Genomic DNA, 19,393 nt, shown 5'->3' on the forward strand with positions numbered 1-19,393 from the left:
TGAACTGAGAACTGACCGTTCTGTGTTGTAAATAGTGCTTTGTAAATATTAGTTAAGATTAACAGTTCATTGTTGTTCGTAATAGTCCAAGTAAATTGTCATTGTCGTCAGTGGAGTGCACTAACGAATACTGTGTTACTGTGTGGAGAGCAAATCCTATTGTTGAGATAATAAAGTTACATTGTTGTTTAGTTTAAAACGTTACATTGGTGTCAGAATCGGGATATTATCGACAATGGAGAACCTACAGCAGATCCTGCAAGCCATCGCGGAAATGAAAGCTGAAATGAAGAACGACATACGTGAAGTGAAAGCAGAAATGAAAGACGACATGAACAAGCACATCAGTGAGTTGAAGAACGATATAAGTGAAGTGAAAACGGAGATGAAAAGTGACATAAGTGAAGTGATAGGCGACATAAGCGAAGTGAAAGGCGACATAAGTGGAGTGAAAGGCGACATAAACGGAGTGAAAGATGACGTCACTACTTAAATTGAAAGCGTTTCGGCCCACGTAGATGGAATTGTCGCCATCGTGAAAGACGAACTTAAGGCCGATTTGGATAAACTAAACCAGAATTTTACAACTATAAACGAGACAGTAGCCGAGTTGAGACAGGATGTAGACCATTTCGACGGCAAAATCCGCGATCTCGAGCGTCGTCAAGAGCAGAAGAGCGAGTTGCTGGACAAGACGAGTGAGGTGATGGACAAACACGCCGAGGAAAACAAGCACATACTCGCGTTAATGGACCAACATGCCGAAGAAAACAAGCATATTCTCGCGTTGGTGGATCGCCAGGCTAGAGAACATAAAGGTAATTGCCGAGGAAGTTCAACGGGCCGTGGAAAGATCGGCGACAGAATGGAGGACCTCATGTAGTGGCCCTGTGGAACCATCGCCCTCAGCCAGACATTCAAACGTCAAGACGCCGAAGTTCGACGGTACGACGTCTTGGGCGATATTCCGTCGCCAGTTCGAGGCCATCGCAGAGCACAATGGGTGGACACCGGCAGAGAAAACTACTGAGCTGCTGGCCGCGCTTCAGGGACAGGCATCGGAGATTCTTCATAGTGTTCCAGAAGATGGGACAGCCGCTGAGATAATGGCGGCCTTGGAGGGACGTTATGGTGACCATCAACTTGCGGCAGCATTCAGGACCCAACTGAAAACGAGGGTCCAACAGTCAGGCGAGTCCCTGCAAGAATTTGCAATGGCGGTGGAACAACTTGCCCATAAGGCCCTCAGGGGCCTACCACCTAACTTCATCGCTGGAGAGGCGGCCTACACCTTCGGCAGCGGAGTTCGAGACCCCGAAATCAGACAACAGCTACTCCTGGCAGAGCATCGTACCATCAACGCAGCTCTGGTGGCGGCCCTCAGGATGGAGGCAGCAAAGTTGACGGAGAACGTCTCGGCACCGCACCGGATTAGGAGCGTCGCGGCGGCCGACGTCGAGGAACGTCAACCGAAATCACCCGAGCGACGAAGACGAGGAGTGCCCACCTGCTGGTCCTGCGGCCAACCTGGACACCTGAGGAGGGACTGTGACCGATCTGGTCACAAACAGGGAAAACTAAAAGGGGCCGATGCGATGAGGGGCACGTCGGCGCCGTCATCATCATCCCCTCGGATGATCTTGAAGACGGTTAACAGAAGATGTGACGATGGGCTGATTGCTGATGGATAAGAGGCCGCCCATGCAGAGTACTGGTAGGCACCGGGGCGTTGCTCACCATCGCCAGACCGGAAGTCGTGCGTGGCCTACCTGGGAGGATGCCGCTGCGCCGATATGAACTACGTACTGCATCAGGCGAGAGCCTGCCCATCCAGAAAGAGGTTTTCCTGGATTTGACCTTGGGAAAGAGGAGACTGGTGATGTGGGTGTTCGTCGCCAACATCACTGTGAAGACGTCATCCTGGGACTCGACGCCATGCGGATCTTCGATGCAACGGTGGACGTCGGGCGCTGTATCCTCCGTTTTGGTCAGGATGAAGTGTTCCTGAGGGACGTCGAAGACCAACCCATGGCCAGCAGATTCACCCTGGAGAATCAAGTGACAATCCCAGCAGGCTGCGAGATGGTGGTGACGGCAAGACTGGATGGACAATCTAAGAGAAACCTGCTCCTCGATTCGCAAACAACTCCGATAGATGGGGTTTATGTGGCCAGATCCCTACTCCCGAACAAGAAGGTGGTACCGGTGAGGGTCCTGAATGTCACCAATCGGGACAAGGAGGTGCCTAGTGGAACTGTACTAGGTAGCGTCGAGCCGGTGGTGTCTGTGACGTCTCTGGCAGATAATGAGGAGTGTCACCAACCACGTCCAGATCTAGACCCATCATTGAAAGAGCTGGCTCGAGAATTGGCGGAGAATTTAAGCAAAGGAGAAAGAAGACAAGTCCACGATCTACTGACAGAATTTCAAGACGTGTTCAGTCTGTCTGAAAACGACTACGGGAGAACGGAGAAAGTTCAGCACCGCATCGACACCGGAAATGCTCGCCCAATCAGACAACCTCCTCAACGCGTCCTTCTAGCTAAACAGAGGGAGATTGACAGCCAACTAGAGGGCATGAAAGCAAGAGGGGTCATCAAGGAATCCGACAGCCCTTGGTCATCACCTGTGGTGCTGGTGAAGAAGAAGAATGGGGACCTGCGTTTCTGCGTGGACTACAGAAGACTGAATGACGTCACCAAGGACTGCGCGGGGAGGGGAGGTTGCGCGCGCAACTGCTATATGCGGAGTGAAGGGGGGGACGGACCCTCTCGATTCGTCCAGAAGTCCGTCGAAGTGGAAATTCAGATTATTCGAGAGTGGAATCTTTCGCGAACTCTCGAGAAACTATAGCCTGGTTATAAAAGAGAAGGCGCAAGTGAACGTCATTCAGTCAGTCAGTCAGTAAGCCAGTCTTGTGTAGCAGTGAAGCCAGCTTCGAGACCAGAGCGCGACTTGAGTTGTGTCTGTAACTGTGGAGCCTGAAGCCCGGAGTTCGAGTGCAGTGGACCGCAGTTGGGGGACCTGAGTTCGAAGTGCAGCGGATCGTCTCGAAGGTCTGGGGTTCGAGATTCTGTGAACGCGAGTAACTGAGCTAGAAGAACTAGCCAAGACAAACGAGAAGTGAACTGAGAACTGACCGTTCTGTGTTGTAAATAGTGCTTTGTAAATATTAGTTAAGATTAACAGTTCATTGTTGTTCGTAATAGTCCAAGTAAATTGTCATTGTCGTCAGTGGAGTGCACTAACGAATACTGTGTTGAGAGCAAATCCTATTGTTGAGATAATAAAGTTACATTATTGTTTAGTTTAAAATGTTACAATATGCATTTCTGGATTCACCCATATGTGCTACATGCCCTGTCAAACTTCTGGATTTAATATTTATCATTTTTCTATATACACTTTTAACACTTATATATCACTGATTAAATTTCCAACTTCTTTACTGTGTTAATATTTAGGATTTACTTAGGTGACTAGTTTCGAAGTATTGTTCTTCATTGTCCAAAGTTTAGTCTTTGGACAATGAAGAACAAGACTTCGAAACTAGCCAGCTAAGGTAAATCCTAAATATTAACACAGTAAAAAAGTTGGAAGTTTAATCAGTTAATATTCCTAATTATGTTAGGTGGCGAATACAATGCGTGCAGTTCTGCATTATTTACTTTCTCCATTCTCCTGTAACTTCATCCCTCTTAGCCTCAAATATTTTCCTAAGCTCATTATTCTCGAACACCCTTAATCTTTGTTTCTCTCTCAAAGTGAGTCCAAGTTTCACAACAATACAGAACACCCGATAATATAATTGTTACATAAATTCCATTTAACTGTTTTATAAATTCTTACTTTCAGTTTTTTTAAATCAGACTAGATGACAAAAACTTTTCAACCGAATAATAGCAGCCATTTCCCATATTTATTCTGCGTTTAATTTCCTCTCAAGTATTATTTATATTTGTTACTGTTACTCCAAGGTGTCTGAATTTTTCCACCCTTTCAATGTTTTTTATATTTCTATTTCGTACTATGTTCTGGTCACGAAGCATAATCATATACCAATAGTACTTCGTCTTTTCGGAATTTACTTCCAAACCTATCTCCTTACTTCCTTCAAGTAAAATTCCCGTGTTTTCCTTAATCGTTTGTGGATTTTCTCCTAACATATTCACGTCGTCCACATAAACAAGCAGCTGATGTAACCTTAGTTGTATTGATCACACGTAAGGGAAGAGTCCAGCTGTGTTCGTCTGTCAGATCGAAAAGTACTTTTTTGTTTTGTTTCCCACACCAACAAAAATCATTAAACTTAAGAAATGCTGTGTCAATTGAAATAGCTCAGAAGTTAGAATGTTCTCTCAGATGAAAAAACGGAAGGAAATCTTTAATTTATATACAGCATATTTCCTTGTCTCTTCAGCTATCAAAAGTCTGAAACAGAAGGTATTCCCCTAAATCAGTCACTAAATGTCTAAGATACTTCCATATCCAGTTTAATGTCAATTAGGGTAATGTAGGACCAGGGGCGTATTTTGCGGGCTACCGGCGGTAGCCCAAGGAAATTACAAAAGAAAAAGTTTATAATATAACATAATGTAATAATTTTGTATTATTAGTTTTACCATAGTAATTAAAATTAAAGTAATTGTTAGATATATTTTGTGTAATAATAGGGTCAGCGGTAGCCCAAACCCTTTAACCAGTATATGCGCCTGTGTAGGACAGAAAAGACAAAATACTCGTAGGTAATGTTCTTTCACGAAATCCTGGATGGCTGGATACCAAGAACTTTGGAAAATACGAGATATTCTTCAGGAAAATCTTCAGGTATACTACAGACCTGTATATTTCTGTGGAGCAACTACCAGTTTTTGGTATGGACCAGTATCATTCTATGATGTTGAAAGGAGTTTTTCAAGATACAGAATTATCTTGAAAGGAGTTTTTCAAGATACAGAATTATCTTGAGAGAAAACAGGCATAATTTTTCCATGGAGAGAATCCGTCAAAGAGAGATGGTAAACTGCGATTCATCCCTTATCATGGATGTGGAGATAAACGCACCAACTTTTCAACAATAAGTGTAAGTTTGCATGAATTTACATCGTTATACCTATTTGGAAAATTTGAGTGCATGATTTTAAGCATATTTTGTACATTTTAAAGTTACAGTTACACGCATATTTAAAGAGTTTTTAAAGCATGAACTTCCTAATCCTGGCCATAAATAAGCAAGTGAAAATAATACACAATATTACTTACAAAAAACATTCTGTTTCTTTTTCCATCCTCGAAGTTCACGACTCTTTCCATTCCTATCTTATAGGCCCTGCACTTCCGAGGACTGTTGACAGTCTTGACGTACACTTTCTTGTTCTTCTTATTTACATTAGTAATGACGGCTGGCCAGTAAATCTTCTTGTTTCGCACCCATACTAAGTCGTCCTTCTTAAAGTTCTTGTCTTAAAATATGAGAGGAAATCACAGATAAATTAAATTAATTTTTATCAACCAAATTACACAGAATTCAAATAAGAGGACTCGATGAAAGGTGTTTAAAATTTCTCATGTGTGCGTGGAAGGACATGGAAATATTAGTTACTTTAGGAAGGAGAAAGTTAGTACAAGAATTTGAAATGTCATTCTCGCGTTTGTTACATTCCAGAAATGGACAAAACGACTCTCTATCAAACAATCTGTTTTATACTGAAAAAGGTTAATGTGAATCAACAGACAGAAGCAGAGATAAAATGAGAATAGCAGGAATAATCAAAATACTAGGAGAAAAGTCATAAATCTCTAAATGTTTTGGGGATCAAACCCAGTCCATTTCACGAAAAACTATCAGCTGATTGCGCTACAGTTGCGCTAAGAATAGGATAATATAACAGATTCTTATTAATTTTACAGAAACAAAATTTTATTTTGTTGAAATTTACTGGATACATTCATGAATACTCTTTATTAAGGAAGGGTAATAATTGTGTTCTGTTGATCATCAGATCTGTAAAATATATTACTGTATTTTCCTCATTCCCCCTCTCTTGAGGCATAAACAAAAGGAGCTGATACCTGAAGGATAACATAAATACCAGTCAGGAGTGATGAAATAAGCTAAGCATTAAGGGATTCACCAGCCATGCAGATAAGGAGAGACAAATTCGTAAGAATAATCAAATAGACATCTTTAGTGATTACTGATTAGTTATAAAATAGGGATGTCCAATTTTGAAAATGTACTTATGGAAAAAGAAATAATGTGGCAAAATAAGAGAAAATTTCAGACGTAAATTTTCTGGCCACCTAGTTTCGTGTAGAAAAACAACTAAATTTAGTTACGATAATAGGTTTAACAAAACCAGTTCTGCCAATGATGTGATGTGAATTTTGTATCACAAAAGACTGGCAACAATTTCAGCAGCTACTGCGAGGAGACTGAGTCTCGAATGTTATTAAAATATTAACGTAAGTTTTACTCCAGCAAAGTGCTATGAGTTCGCAGATGCAAGCAGTGGTGATAATGGGTGGAATCTGCCACTGATAGGTTGACAGATACACCGGGGACATTCACTGAGACTCACTTTACATGTCAAAATTGAAGAATGACTGGAAATATCTTGCTCATCCATTATAGAGACCAGATTTGGCCCTCAGTGGCTTTCATCTTCTTGCATTGCAAAAGGAGTTGGAAGGTTGATGTTGGAGAAACTAAGCAGTTCAAAAGCAAAGTGATATTTCTTATATAGCCAGAGCTCTACTCCTTTTGCAGCAGGAGATGGGATAAATGTTTTGATTCCTAAAGATAATTAGACAGAGAAGTAGAAGTAGAAAAGATTAAGGATATGGTGTAAAATTGTCATATGTAAATACATTTTTCTTACATAATAATTGTTCCAGGGCTGGGTACCGATCCCGGGATCTCTGGTTGAACGCACCAGTGCTCTTACCAATGAGCTACCCAGGAACTTCACCCACTCGAGTTATGTGGACATAAGGGGAAAAGTTGAGACGGTGTCGGGTGAAGTTCCTGGGTAGCTCAGTTGGTAAGAGCGCTGATGCGTTCAACCAGAGGTCCTGGGATCGATACCCAGCCCCAGAACAATTTTTCCCTTAAAATTATTCAAGTCTGCTTCACAGGGAGCTTTACCTGAAAGCTAGATTTGTATTACATTTTTCTTAATTTCCTAGACCTAGGAAACTTATTTACTTAACATCCACCTCACAAGTATTTTTCACGAAGGTAAGGAAGTGGTGTAAAATTATCATATGTAAATACACTTTTATTTACTATTACTAGGAAACTAAATTAACATCTCTCATAAGTACTTTATTACATTTAGGAAACTTACTTAACATCTCTCGAAAGTGTACCTCAAAAGAGGTTAAGGATGTGGTGTAAAATTATCATAATTATGTATATACATTTATGTCAATTTACTAGATCTAGGAAACTAACTTATCATCCCTTGTAAAGTATTTACTAACAGGGTGGCACATAAGTCGCCAAACAGACGATGTTTCCTTTTCATTTACATTCGTTTATATTCTAGGTTTTAATTCTGCTTTTTGTTTTTGTAGTTGTCCAGTTTGGCAGTTATTTGACAGTTTGAAAGAGGTCAATAGATAAAACATGCGATATTGGAATCAGGGTAATACGCATTGGAACATGGACATTAAGGCAACAGGCAGTGAAAAGGTAATGGTGTGATGCAGAATTTGAGACATGGACATCATCGGATCAATATTCATCCACAGAAAACTGAAAGCCGCAAGGTACAAAGGCATGCTGGAAGATTCTGTAATACCCTTGGTAGACAAACCTGATGGAACCATCTCCATCTTCTTCTAGCAGGATGGGGTCCCTTCACACTTTGGGATTGATGTGCGACAGTGGCTTGACATTAACTTCCCGGGGCACTGGATTGGGAGATGAGGTCCTATCAAATACTCTATAACAATAATACGGGAAAGCTTGCCTGTTTAGCATTGCAAGCGGAGGCGAAAAGTGACTTGTGCTGCTATCTAGCGGCTTGGATTGTTTATACACTTCTTGCGGCATGCTAAATTAGTGAGGAAAAATGGAGAGGTGTTCATTTGATGTCAATAAAAAATGCAAATCAATAGCTTTATTTAGTCACAAGGTTCACAACATTTTAAATTAATAAGAAGTTACAAAGTTATTGGAACAGAAATGAAACAATTCTCGTATTTTCAAATGTAATTATGATTTAATTGTGCATGAATTTAGAAACTTTCATACATTGCGTATTTCGTTTCTTAGCTAATGGTTATCCATTTTATTTTTGATGTAACAATTTATTAGCACACTGAAATATTTGTCGGTGAAAATACTGGCACAGTCGTTGCTTTAGGAATATTTTATCTTTTACATCAAGCAGATGTGATTTTAAAATTTCTGCAGGCATTGTATCTTTTGATAGAAAATAACTTCTAGTTTGCTTTAAAATTTTGCACATTCCTCGAATAATGAAAACCAGTGCTTGGTTTGCAAATGGCACTTCTGAAATTTTTACGTCAGTTGAAGTTTGTTTATTATGCCCATGTATACCTAATTCAATATCTCTCAAAGTGTCTGTTTTAGCATTGTAAGTTATATTTTCCTTCAAAGACATTTCATCGTCAACAATAACAGTTACAGTCTTTTCATTCAATGGTACAATATCAGATTTTATTTTTAATAATTAATTGTAGAATGGTGCGATTTATACCAGGCCTATACCAAATTCATTAAGTCTATTTTTGAGAGATCTAACTGTTGGTAAACATAATTTTCTTCTTAGAAATCTTTCGTCTTGAGGTGAACATTAATGGAATGTTGCAGCAAAACTTTTATCGTAACTGGAATATCATTTCCCCATTTCCTTTTTTTTAAGCACACTTGTGACTAATGAATTCATCATCTTGAACAATTTTAATTAAATCGGCATTTGGACTTGCTGTGTTTAGAGCTGTCATTTCCGCTTCAGCCAGTTTTTATCTTTTAGGATTTCTTGCATCGTAAAAAAATGATCTTAATTTAGTGAAATATTAGTAATGCCTTTAAAATATAGGACTAGGCAAAGTATTTGTCCGAATACTTATTATGAAAAAAAAACATGAGTCCACTTTCTTCACAAAATCAATAATTCACATTTTCATGTTACATATCCCAAGACATTATTTGGATAAAAAAGTAAAGACTTTCAATTTTTTATACGGAGAAACTATAAAGAAATTGTGTTTTATATGAACAAAGTAGATTTATGCCGTTTAGTAACTGTTTCAGTTAACACAGTGAATATGTCATTGCTAATGCACTATCTAATTATACGATGGAGGAGTATGATCTGTTGCTTCTGTCTAATATCAGAAAACCCGCAGCTTCCTCGATACAAGATCTAATATGTTTATTTGGAACCTTCACGATTCTTTTATTGTGCTTTGATTTTGACTCATATTTTCGGAAGAAGGAGCTGTTAAATTCAGTGAAGGAATAACTATTATCTTCAGTCTGTTATTAAAAACAGAGTATTAAAAATTAACAGTCCTATGACTGATTTGAAACTTCGGTATACATTTCCAATTTATTACACTCTATTTTCACTTATCCCTAATGTTTCGAATTATGGTTATTGAAATCCGATAATCAAAAGTGATGTGAATATATTTTGTGATTTTTGTACATAATAGGCTATATTCTATCCCTCTAATTTTAAACGTTTCGTCTATAACTGTTGACAGTGTTTTTAGTTAGTGCTCGCATTTTGCTTATGATATTGTTTTTTGTTTTTTAAAGAAGTTTAGATAAGGACGCAAACAGTGATAGTAGCTGACGCGCCCTATTAATTCTCATTAACTAACGTCTGTCTTTTATTTACCTATATGAGCATGGCACAACTAAAAGATAAAAGCAAATAACTGTAGTATTGGTAGTAGAAGCAGTAGTAATAATAATAATAATAATAATAATAATGTGGCAGTCGGGAGTCGATTGCGTTCCACAGAGGTCGGGGGTGCACGAGGAAAACGAGCAATGCAGCCACCTTCTTCGCTGCGGCCGCTCGGGTCTGGAGGGGACAGACGTAAGAGGGGGGCACGAGGTGGAGGCGCGGACGCGACGACGTGTGAGGAGGGAGTAAAGCAGCTGGTGACTGAGGGGAGAAATCCAGAGAATTCGAGAGGTGCTATCTTCTAGGGATCTGTCGATTGATCGCGAATCGTACTCTCCAGAAACTATGGCTTAGTTATAAATACGACATGCGAGTGAACTTGAGCAGTTGTTGTTGTTATAGTCGTTGGACAGCAAGCCAGCCAGTCTTGTGTAGTAGTGAAGCCAGCTTCGAGACCGGAGTTCGACTTGAGTGTGTCCGCCGCTGTGTGAGCGTTCGAAGTCCTGAGTTCGAGTGCAGTGGACCGCAGTTGGGGGACCTGAGTTCGAAGTTCAGTGGACTGTCTCTGAAGGTCTGGGGTTCGAGATACTGTGAACTCGAGTGACGGAACTAGAAGAACTAGCCAAGGCAAACGAACTGTGAACTGAGAACTGACAGTTCTGTTTTGTAAATAGTGCTTTGTGAACATTAGTTAAGATTAACAGTTCATTGTTGTTCTCAATAATCCAAGCAAATTGTCATTGTCGTCTGGAGTGCAATAACGAATACTCTGTTGCTGTGTGGAGTGGAAATCCCATTGTTGACGAGAGCATTTAAAGTGAATTGTAGAAAGGAATTATTGTTGTTTTGAATAAAAGTTACATTCTTGTTTTGTATAAAAGTTACAACAACAACAACAACAATAATAATAATAATAATAATAATAATAATAATAATAATAATAATAATAATAATCTTGTAACAGAAAAGTAATATTCTACTGGTGTTTACATGATACTCTCAATCTCTATCTTTTGGAAATCTGAAGAAAGATCTAGCATATTTTGCTAGGCATAGTTTTTACAAAACATAGAACAAACATTTCCGTATTTAACTGACATTGTGTAGGCTACAACTATAATGAGAATAATCCTTAGGACATCATATGTTTGTTGAAGAACAAAGCTCATATCATAGTTCAACGCGCTATTCGTCACGTCATCCTCGCTGCCTGCAATCCTTGCCGCTAGATAGCGAGTCATTCGCCACTTATACCGTGAACTTTCCGGTATTATCATTGTACAGTATTTGGTCCTATCGAGTGGCCACTGCATTCACCTGATCTGACTCCCAATGGACTTTTATCTGTGGGGTCACGTCAAATCCAAGGTGTACGAAGAGAAAATCAGGAACTTGGGTCACCTCGTACAGCGCATCGAAGCAGCATGTCATGCCATCACTGTGGGCACCCTCCGAAAAGTGCAGGATGACTGGATGGACCAGATTAACCTGTGCATGGCGTGTGACAGGGGTCACATCGAGCATATTCTTTAACAGCAGAACTCATTCAAGCATTGTATGTTCTGTAATACATGTCAGTAGATAAATGTAAATTACCTGTATGGCGACTTATGCGCTACCCTGTACATCTAGGAAACTAACTTACCAGCATTTAACATCCCTCGTAAGTATTTTTTCAAGAGATCAAGGAAGTAGTGTAAAATTACCACATGCAGGCCCTAAATATATTTTTATTAATTTACTATATCTACGAAGTGTTGAAGCTTAATTACTTAACATCCCTCATAACTATTTCTCAGGAGGTTAAGGATGTGGTGTAAAATTATATGTAGGCCTACATGAATTTCATCTAGGTATCCTACTTAATATTATTATCATCAGACAAAAAAAAAAAGCGCACGCATACACATCTTAAATAATTATGAGCGATTACTCTAGAGTCTTTTAAAGATATAGTACAACAAATTTATGAATCCTCTGTAGTAGGAAGATTTTTCGAACACTTTATATAGTGGAATGCTGTGCTTGGAGTTATAGTCCAGAAGATGTGTTTTTAGTTCATATCTCGATTTTAAAAAATTAGGCAGTCAAACAGAAGACATTTCACACTATGGAAGTCTTCATGGCAGGAACATGTAGGGTTAATGTCCTGCTGGGATGTTGAATCTGTCTCAGAGTTCCGAATTTCCCATAGGTAGAAACAAATTGTGTTAATTTTTTTTATTAGGTTATTTTACAATGCTGTATCAACATCGCAGGTTATATAGCATCTGAAAGGGATGAAGGTGATAATCCCTGTGAAATGAGTCTGGGGTCCAGCACCGAAAGTTACCCAACATTTGCTCAAATTGGGTTGAGGGAAAACCCTGGAAAAAACCTCAACCAGGTAACTTGCCCTGACCGGGATTCGAACCCAGGCCATTTCGTGGCCAGATGCGCTGTTACTCCACAGGTGTTGATATGCATGTAGGTGTGAGGTGATGTCTTTTTTTAGTGTCGTAGTTTGTTGAGAAGCAGGAGTGTACACAAGGGGGAGTTACTGGGTTTGAACCACTCCCTTGAACTTTTTGAAAAAAAAAAATAAATAAATAAATAAATAAAATAACATTTAGATTCGAGTATTTTTTAATCCATAATCTTTTTCCCTCCTTTAATTTTTCACTATTAAAGTAACAAAATCTACATCGACTTAAGGCATAGTCTTCCTATCCCTCCTTCAATGTAATCATTGTGCTTGGTGCTGTGGCATGTTCGAATTATAACAATACTATCTTGATTCTTTATTATAGAGAAACCTACTGCCTAGTACAGACCTTGTAATAAAATGAAACTGACACAATATAAAATTTAACTTGTTGTGAAACATACTGAAATGGTTTTGGAGTTCTGCAATGCAGATGTTAAATATTGTGCACTGTCGATTTTAAATTCATTTTAAGGGCGGTATTCACCCATTTGTTAGAGCTCTGACTTCAACAGGCTTCTCATACCAAAGTGTGCACAATATTTGGTAAATGAATTGGGCATGAAAAAAATAACTACAAGGTGGGTGCCTCCAATGTTAATGCCAACGCAAAAACGACAAAGAGCAGTGTTCTGCGAGCAGCATTTAACTAATTTTAGAGCAAAAAAAAAAATAATAATAATTCTTGAACGATCTGCGGCTATGAATGAGACATGTTCACCACTATGACCCTGAAACCAAAATTCAAAGTATGGAATGAAAACATAAGGGTTCACCAACCCCTAAAATATTCAAGGCATAGCCATCAGCAGGCAAAGTTTAGCTCTCTGTTTTCTGGAATGCTAAAGATGTTTTTTTACACATTATTTGCAGAAAGGAGCCATAATAACACGCCTTTATTATGCAAATTTAACTGAAAAATTGCACGATGCTATCAAGAAGAAACATCATGCCAAGTTGAGGCAAAAGGTTCTTTTCCACCAAGACAATGCTCCAAGTCACCTTAGATGCAATGGATGCAATTTCAATAGCAGAATTTGAATTGCTGGACCATCCACCCTATTCACCAGATCTGGCACCCAGCTACTTAAGGCTATTCCCAAAACTCAAGGAGCACCTGCGTGGGAAGAAATTTTCATCCAATAATGAAGTCATGCAGTTCGTAAACCAGTTTTTTGCAGAGGTTGGACAACCCTTCTTCCAGAAAGATCTGGAAATGTTGGAGTATTGCTGGGAGAAGTACATCAATCTACTAGGTAACTATGTAGAAAAATGAGGTATGATTAATTTTTTTGGATTGAATTATTCGAAATCTATTCCAATATCAAGTCTCTCTATAGTTAAAGACGCATTTTTCTTAAAATATTTAGTTCATATTTCATATCTTCCGTCAATTGCAGCAATTATATCTTTGTGAAGCACTCGTAAGAAAATTTCTTACAAATTCAGTCCGACAGTTAATGTATGTATCATATTGAAAGGAAAACCTAATATATACCAACTGTGATGGTGATGAATGCCAGCGAAATGAGTCCAGGGTCCAGTGTCGAAAGTTACCCAGCTCTTGCTGTTAGTGAGGAGAAACCCCAGAAAAACATCAACCATGTAACTTATCTCAACCAGAATTTGAAGCTAGGCCTGCTCATTTCAGATATGCTGTTACTGCACAATAGTGGACGAGGTGACTTACCTCTCTGTGAAAGTGTGGGGGTGTGCCGTTCTGTTGGAAGATGCAACCAGGATTGTCCTCTTCCAGCTATGGCAGAAGCCATTGCTGTATGACTAGACACATGGAATTCCCACGATCCTCAACTCAATGAAAGAAAAAAAAGCTTATACACCTTCTCATGGGTTACTGTGCAGAACACATTCACTTTAAGGGAGTTACTTATGTGCTAAATGTGGGCATGCGAGTTTTCTATCCCCAAAATCTTGACGTTATGTCTGTTAAGCTTACCTGAAAGGTGACTTCTTCACTAAACACTAAAGATTCTGCAACATCACCGGTAGTCGGTAGAGTTGAAAGCACAATCATTTGAACAGAATCTGCCATACAGTCTTCTGTGGGATACCCAACTCCATGCTGCCTCTGATGATGGATTTTCGAGGCTGTGTGTGAAGCCTGCACGGACTCACTCCAATGTGTCCTTGCTTACTGATGAGTGGCCAGTTGACTTTCTCTTACAGATGAAGCTCCTTTCTTTAAATTCGGAATACTACTTACAAACTGAATGCAAGCTGAGTAGATTTATTGCAAACTTGTTTCGAAAATTCCATTACACACGAATAACAGACCTTTTTCTCCCATATCATGGATGAGCATTTGTGGTTTGCGAACAGGAAATGCTTCGAAACTTCCCTTCAACGTTGAGAGATGGGGCTGATCTCTTTGTATCACTCGTTCTTTACCGTACAAATCAAAACAATCGAGGGAGTCAGAAGCATAGGGGTATAAGTGCTCTTTAGTTACTTTTGAGAAAATGTGATTGAAAATGTTTAAGCTTTCGTAAATTACGTAAAGTTTTAATTTTAATTTAAAAACGTCTTATTTTACACTGATATTAATTGGAGCTGAAAATTGAGAACCAAATCTCTTTCCAAATCTTTGAAACAGAAAGACTGAAATGCCTGACAATACTATGCCTGGGCTGTTTAATTATTTTAAAATCATGTAAGTATTCCGAACATTTTTCCAGCTACTTTCACCACAGAAGTTTCAATGAATTCCCTGTCAATGAATTGTTTTAGACAGGGCCATGTATGCCTTATGCAAGTCTGAGTGATCTCTGAAGATAAAATGTAACAGTAACTTGTAAGGACTATGTTATCGATATTATGCTTTTTTGTCAGATTCTATAGACATTCTTTCTTTCAACTAACTTTTCAAATCCATTAACTATTTTCCTCATTAACGATCTCAAATAACACTAAAATAATTCAGAATTCAATTTCTCCAAAGCAAAATATGATACCGGTATATCATTTCTTGCAGGTTTTCAGGAGCAAGCAGTTAAAGTTTGAACGACCATATAATAATGGTAAAGGAATATATCTTTTAACCAGATCACACTTTAAAATTAAAATTAACACTTCACGGAATTTACAAAAGCTTAAAAATTTTCAATTACATTTTCTCAAAAGTAACTAAAGGGCTCTTCTACCCCTTTGCATATGACCCCCTCAACTGTTTTGATATGTACAGTACAAAATGAGTGATATGAAAAGATTGGCACTAGTCACAGCCCCATCTCTTGGCACTGGAGGGAAGTTTCAAAGCACTTCCGGTCAGCAAACCAGTAAATGCTATACATGTCCTATATCATACTGGTGGCAAACAGTGCATTTTAAGGGTATGAGGTAGACCAACATAAACATTGAAAATTTCTTTTTCCATCAGCACCACTTTGTACATCTAATTCCCATTCAACATGAGTGGTATATATTTATAATTGGGAAGATCATTTGCCTATTCCTGTACACTTGGAGTACATTCAGAGGAAGAATCAATGAAACGGAGAAAATTTCAGATATAGGTAATAGAATGGTTGTCTTTTAATGTCAGTCACAACCCACTTTTCAAAATCTGCGGTATAACCAGGGAGCATTATGTTTAATAATGTTGAATACAAAATTGTTAAAATGTATGAAGAGATTTTTAATGAGGCAGTTTTGATCTAATTTGAGGTACAATATTAGTACAAAGGAAAACACGAACATTCCCATCTAAATACAGTTGGCACAAGCAATTTTGGCAGATAAATTTTGTTAATCTAATCTTAATAATGAGTTACTGACTAGTGCAACATATAAAAAATTATGCACATACAACTAATTGAAAAACTACATGTTGTTCTTATATACACAGTATACACAGCAGTACATGGACTGAAAACTGTGATTATGCTTGATTGTTATATGGAATACAAATAATATAGTTCTTGGGCTGCCAACTCTTCATTGTCACATCCCTCCTCAAAAGTCTGTTTTTTTTTTTTTAAGATGAAAAGATGATAATTAATTTCTAACTTGCTGCTTTTGCAGTGATTGCTTCTTTGTGTTTCCGAGACTTAGCATGGTTTTCAATGTCAGGTCTTCCTTCTGATACTAAACACTGCTAAACAAAGCATGCATCAACTTTAGAATTTACAGTCAAATTTTCGAATATATGGGTAATGAGTTTTAAAATTTTCCGGGAAGTTACACTTTATCTTTGGCATTCTGAGGAAAGCAGTTTCAAATTAATCATGACAACTAAACACCTCAGTAAAAACAACGCACACGATTGCACAGTATAACACGGATAATGCTGAATATAACTGCAAATAACAACATGCAACACTGGTTGTGAGACAGATATGGAAGTGCGGAAGCTGCCAGTGGTAGTGATGAGTCATTTGCAAATGGACCGATTCCTTTGAATGACTCAATTCATTTGAGCTGATCAGTGGTTCCGGATATATTATTTTGAGATCACTGGTAACGACCTTGTTCCCACTTCTTCATTCGCGAGTTGTGTCAGCAGATGAGCACGCATCAAGCCGGCAGTGACTACGTGATTCGAAGTTCAGACTGGAGCAATTATATTAAAATTTGGCGAGGCCTGGAGAGTGGCGGGAATTAAAAAATTTAACATTCTTCTCATTTCGTGAAAACGGGAAATTTAACATCCTGGTTGGACTTTACTGGTTGGACAAGATTCCCGATAACAGAAAGATCCTGGGTAGAATGGGATATCTGGAATCCCTACTTTGGTGCACAGACAGATACAGAAGGGAGGGCACTGCCCCCAGGTCAAAGTGATGTAAGTTACTGTCTATCTCTAGCATTAGTATGAAGAAAGCATAATTCTGAGGAGTTATAATAGGCTTATTTTCAAATTAATATAAAAACCAATGTTGATGTAAATATAGGCATTCATTATGCAATTTATCTTTTTATAGAATGGGTAAGAAAGAATTGGGACAAGCTTGGAACATTTTCTAGAAAGAGTACATTCAGTTAACTTCATGTAACACAATGAGTTCGCGAGATATCTGTTCCCTTTACTAAAGTGTAGAACACAGTGAAAGTAATAATAAAGAACCAGCTAATACTGCCAATATGTATAACAGTTTAAGTGTTGGTGCATTTGCTATTATTGCGGGTGATGACATTCAACCTACAACTAGTGACCATACATTATTGATATAATGGCGAAGTGGACAAATATGAAGCATTCTACAGAATCAGTGATAGCACAATTCTTTAGTATACACAACGATCTTAGGATCTTCTTAACAAAAACAGACAACATTTATTTGATTTCAATGACATTTTGCTGTACTTAGCTAAGCAAGATACAGTGAAACCTGTTCAAATCGGAACCTGAATAATCCAGAATCCTGTCTATTTCAGAACAATTTATTGGTCATGGCGAAATTCGTATGTATTATGTGTAATTTGTCCTGAATAAAATGGAAACTGTCCACCGCGGAAACTGTCTGATACTGTTCAAAATGGAAATAACATTTTGGACACACTATTTTAATGTAAACTATATTTTGAAATAGTGTGTAATTTCAAGAAATGTACGAAATATGTAGGTAACTAAGATAAAAACAAGTGTTCTTTGCAAAATTTTAAAGGTTGTGAGGTGTGTTGGCTTGGAAGTTATAAATTTTATTACCCTGTTGACTAGGCAGACGAGTCCCTTCAAAGATTATCAATGCTTCATACCGGTATACTGTCGCAGCTGGGCAGAACACAAGTGTAATGATTTCGTGATAGAAAAAAAAGTTGCATAAAAATGTGGCACTATTAAGTGATGAAGTAAAAGTTGTCGAATTAAAGGAAAATGAGAAACTAAGTGCATAGGAAATAATGTTGAAGTTCAGTTGTGGAAAATTCACGTGTAACACTTTGAAAAATGACCATCTCATGAGTGAGTGAAAAATAAAGACCGTCTCATGAGTGAGTGGCTTGCAGTCAATAATGGTGACATAAAAAGGAAACAGAAAACAGCTGGTTTTGTGGAAATAAATGAACTGTTGTGACAGCGAGTTCTTTATGCCCTTTCAAAGACAGTGCCAATTTCTGAATCTATTCTGCAAAACAAACCCTTGAACTGACAAAAAAAAAAAAAAAAAAAAAAAAAAAAAAAAAAAAAAAAAAGAAAGAGATAAGCCAGAATTCAAGGCCTCTAATGGATGGCTCCTAGACCAATTAAATAATATGCAGTGATATACAGTACACTATTATAGTATAGTATTAGATATTAAATTTAGTGTGATTTAAAAGCGTTTAATGAGTGAGTTACAATAACATTTATACAGAAAATGAGATTTTTCTTCAATATGATTCACCACTGGAATAAGCGACAGAAAGCTCATTTAATGTCAGTAGTGTTAAACGGAATATTTTGTACTTCTTGCAGTTTGCAGCATGCCATTCTGTTTTTCATTTATACAAATGATAAAATATTCCATTTTAACTTCACACCTGAATAATACGGAAACCTGTCCACAACGGGAAAAAACTGGGACCATGTCACTTCCGTCTCGAACAGGTTTTACTGTATAAGTTTCTGAGTGTATAATGAATGTTTACTTTTTCATTGTGTATGTGTGTATGTATTTTTTTTGTATGTGTGTGCATTTGTATCCTCATGATAAAAATACGCATTTGTAAATTAGCATATTTTACCATCCTACTGTGCCTTGCCAAGAATGCCATTCTATCTCTGCCTATGCCTTGGTGCATTGAAGTGTGTATGAGCATAATTCTGATTACAATATTTGTTAAACAGAAAGCTTTTGTTCTGATGATATGTCATTCAGTGTAAACACATATTTAAATTGTGTTCAAAATGTGATTTAAGAATTCACATACCAGGCAAACAACTGTAAGACTTTTTTTTTCTGAAAGAATTGAGTACATACCGGTACTGTAAATATCTTTAACATATTACATAATGGAGTATTTACTGTATTATTGTTAATGAATAATTTATTTCAATAAGAAAATGATAATAGATATTGTATAAAGTTAAAATTAATATACC

The 19,393-nt window shown here is 38.0% G+C and overlaps 1 protein-coding gene across 7 annotated transcripts in view; it reads right to left on the reverse strand.

The window, feature by feature from the left end:
• LOC138696372 (mucin-17-like) overlaps window positions 1-19,393 on the reverse strand; it is a 102,854-nt gene that overhangs the window by 38,448 nt on the left and 45,013 nt on the right. For 6 of the 7 annotated variants that reach the window (XM_069821249.1, XM_069821243.1, XM_069821244.1 and 3 more), the window contains one exon: window positions 5,263-5,462. In XM_069821249.1, the coding sequence (XP_069677350.1) occupies window positions 5,263-5,462 (200 nt within the window). Of the gene's footprint in view, window positions 1-5,262; window positions 5,463-14,311; window positions 14,555-19,393 lie in introns of those variants that run through there. The other variant, XR_011331364.1, reaches the window with a different exon arrangement.

The sequence above is a fragment of the Periplaneta americana genome, chromosome 3, assembly GCF_040183065.1.
Source record: "Periplaneta americana isolate PAMFEO1 chromosome 3, P.americana_PAMFEO1_priV1, whole genome shotgun sequence".
Classification (NCBI taxonomy): domain Eukaryota; kingdom Metazoa; phylum Arthropoda; class Insecta; order Blattodea; family Blattidae; genus Periplaneta; species Periplaneta americana.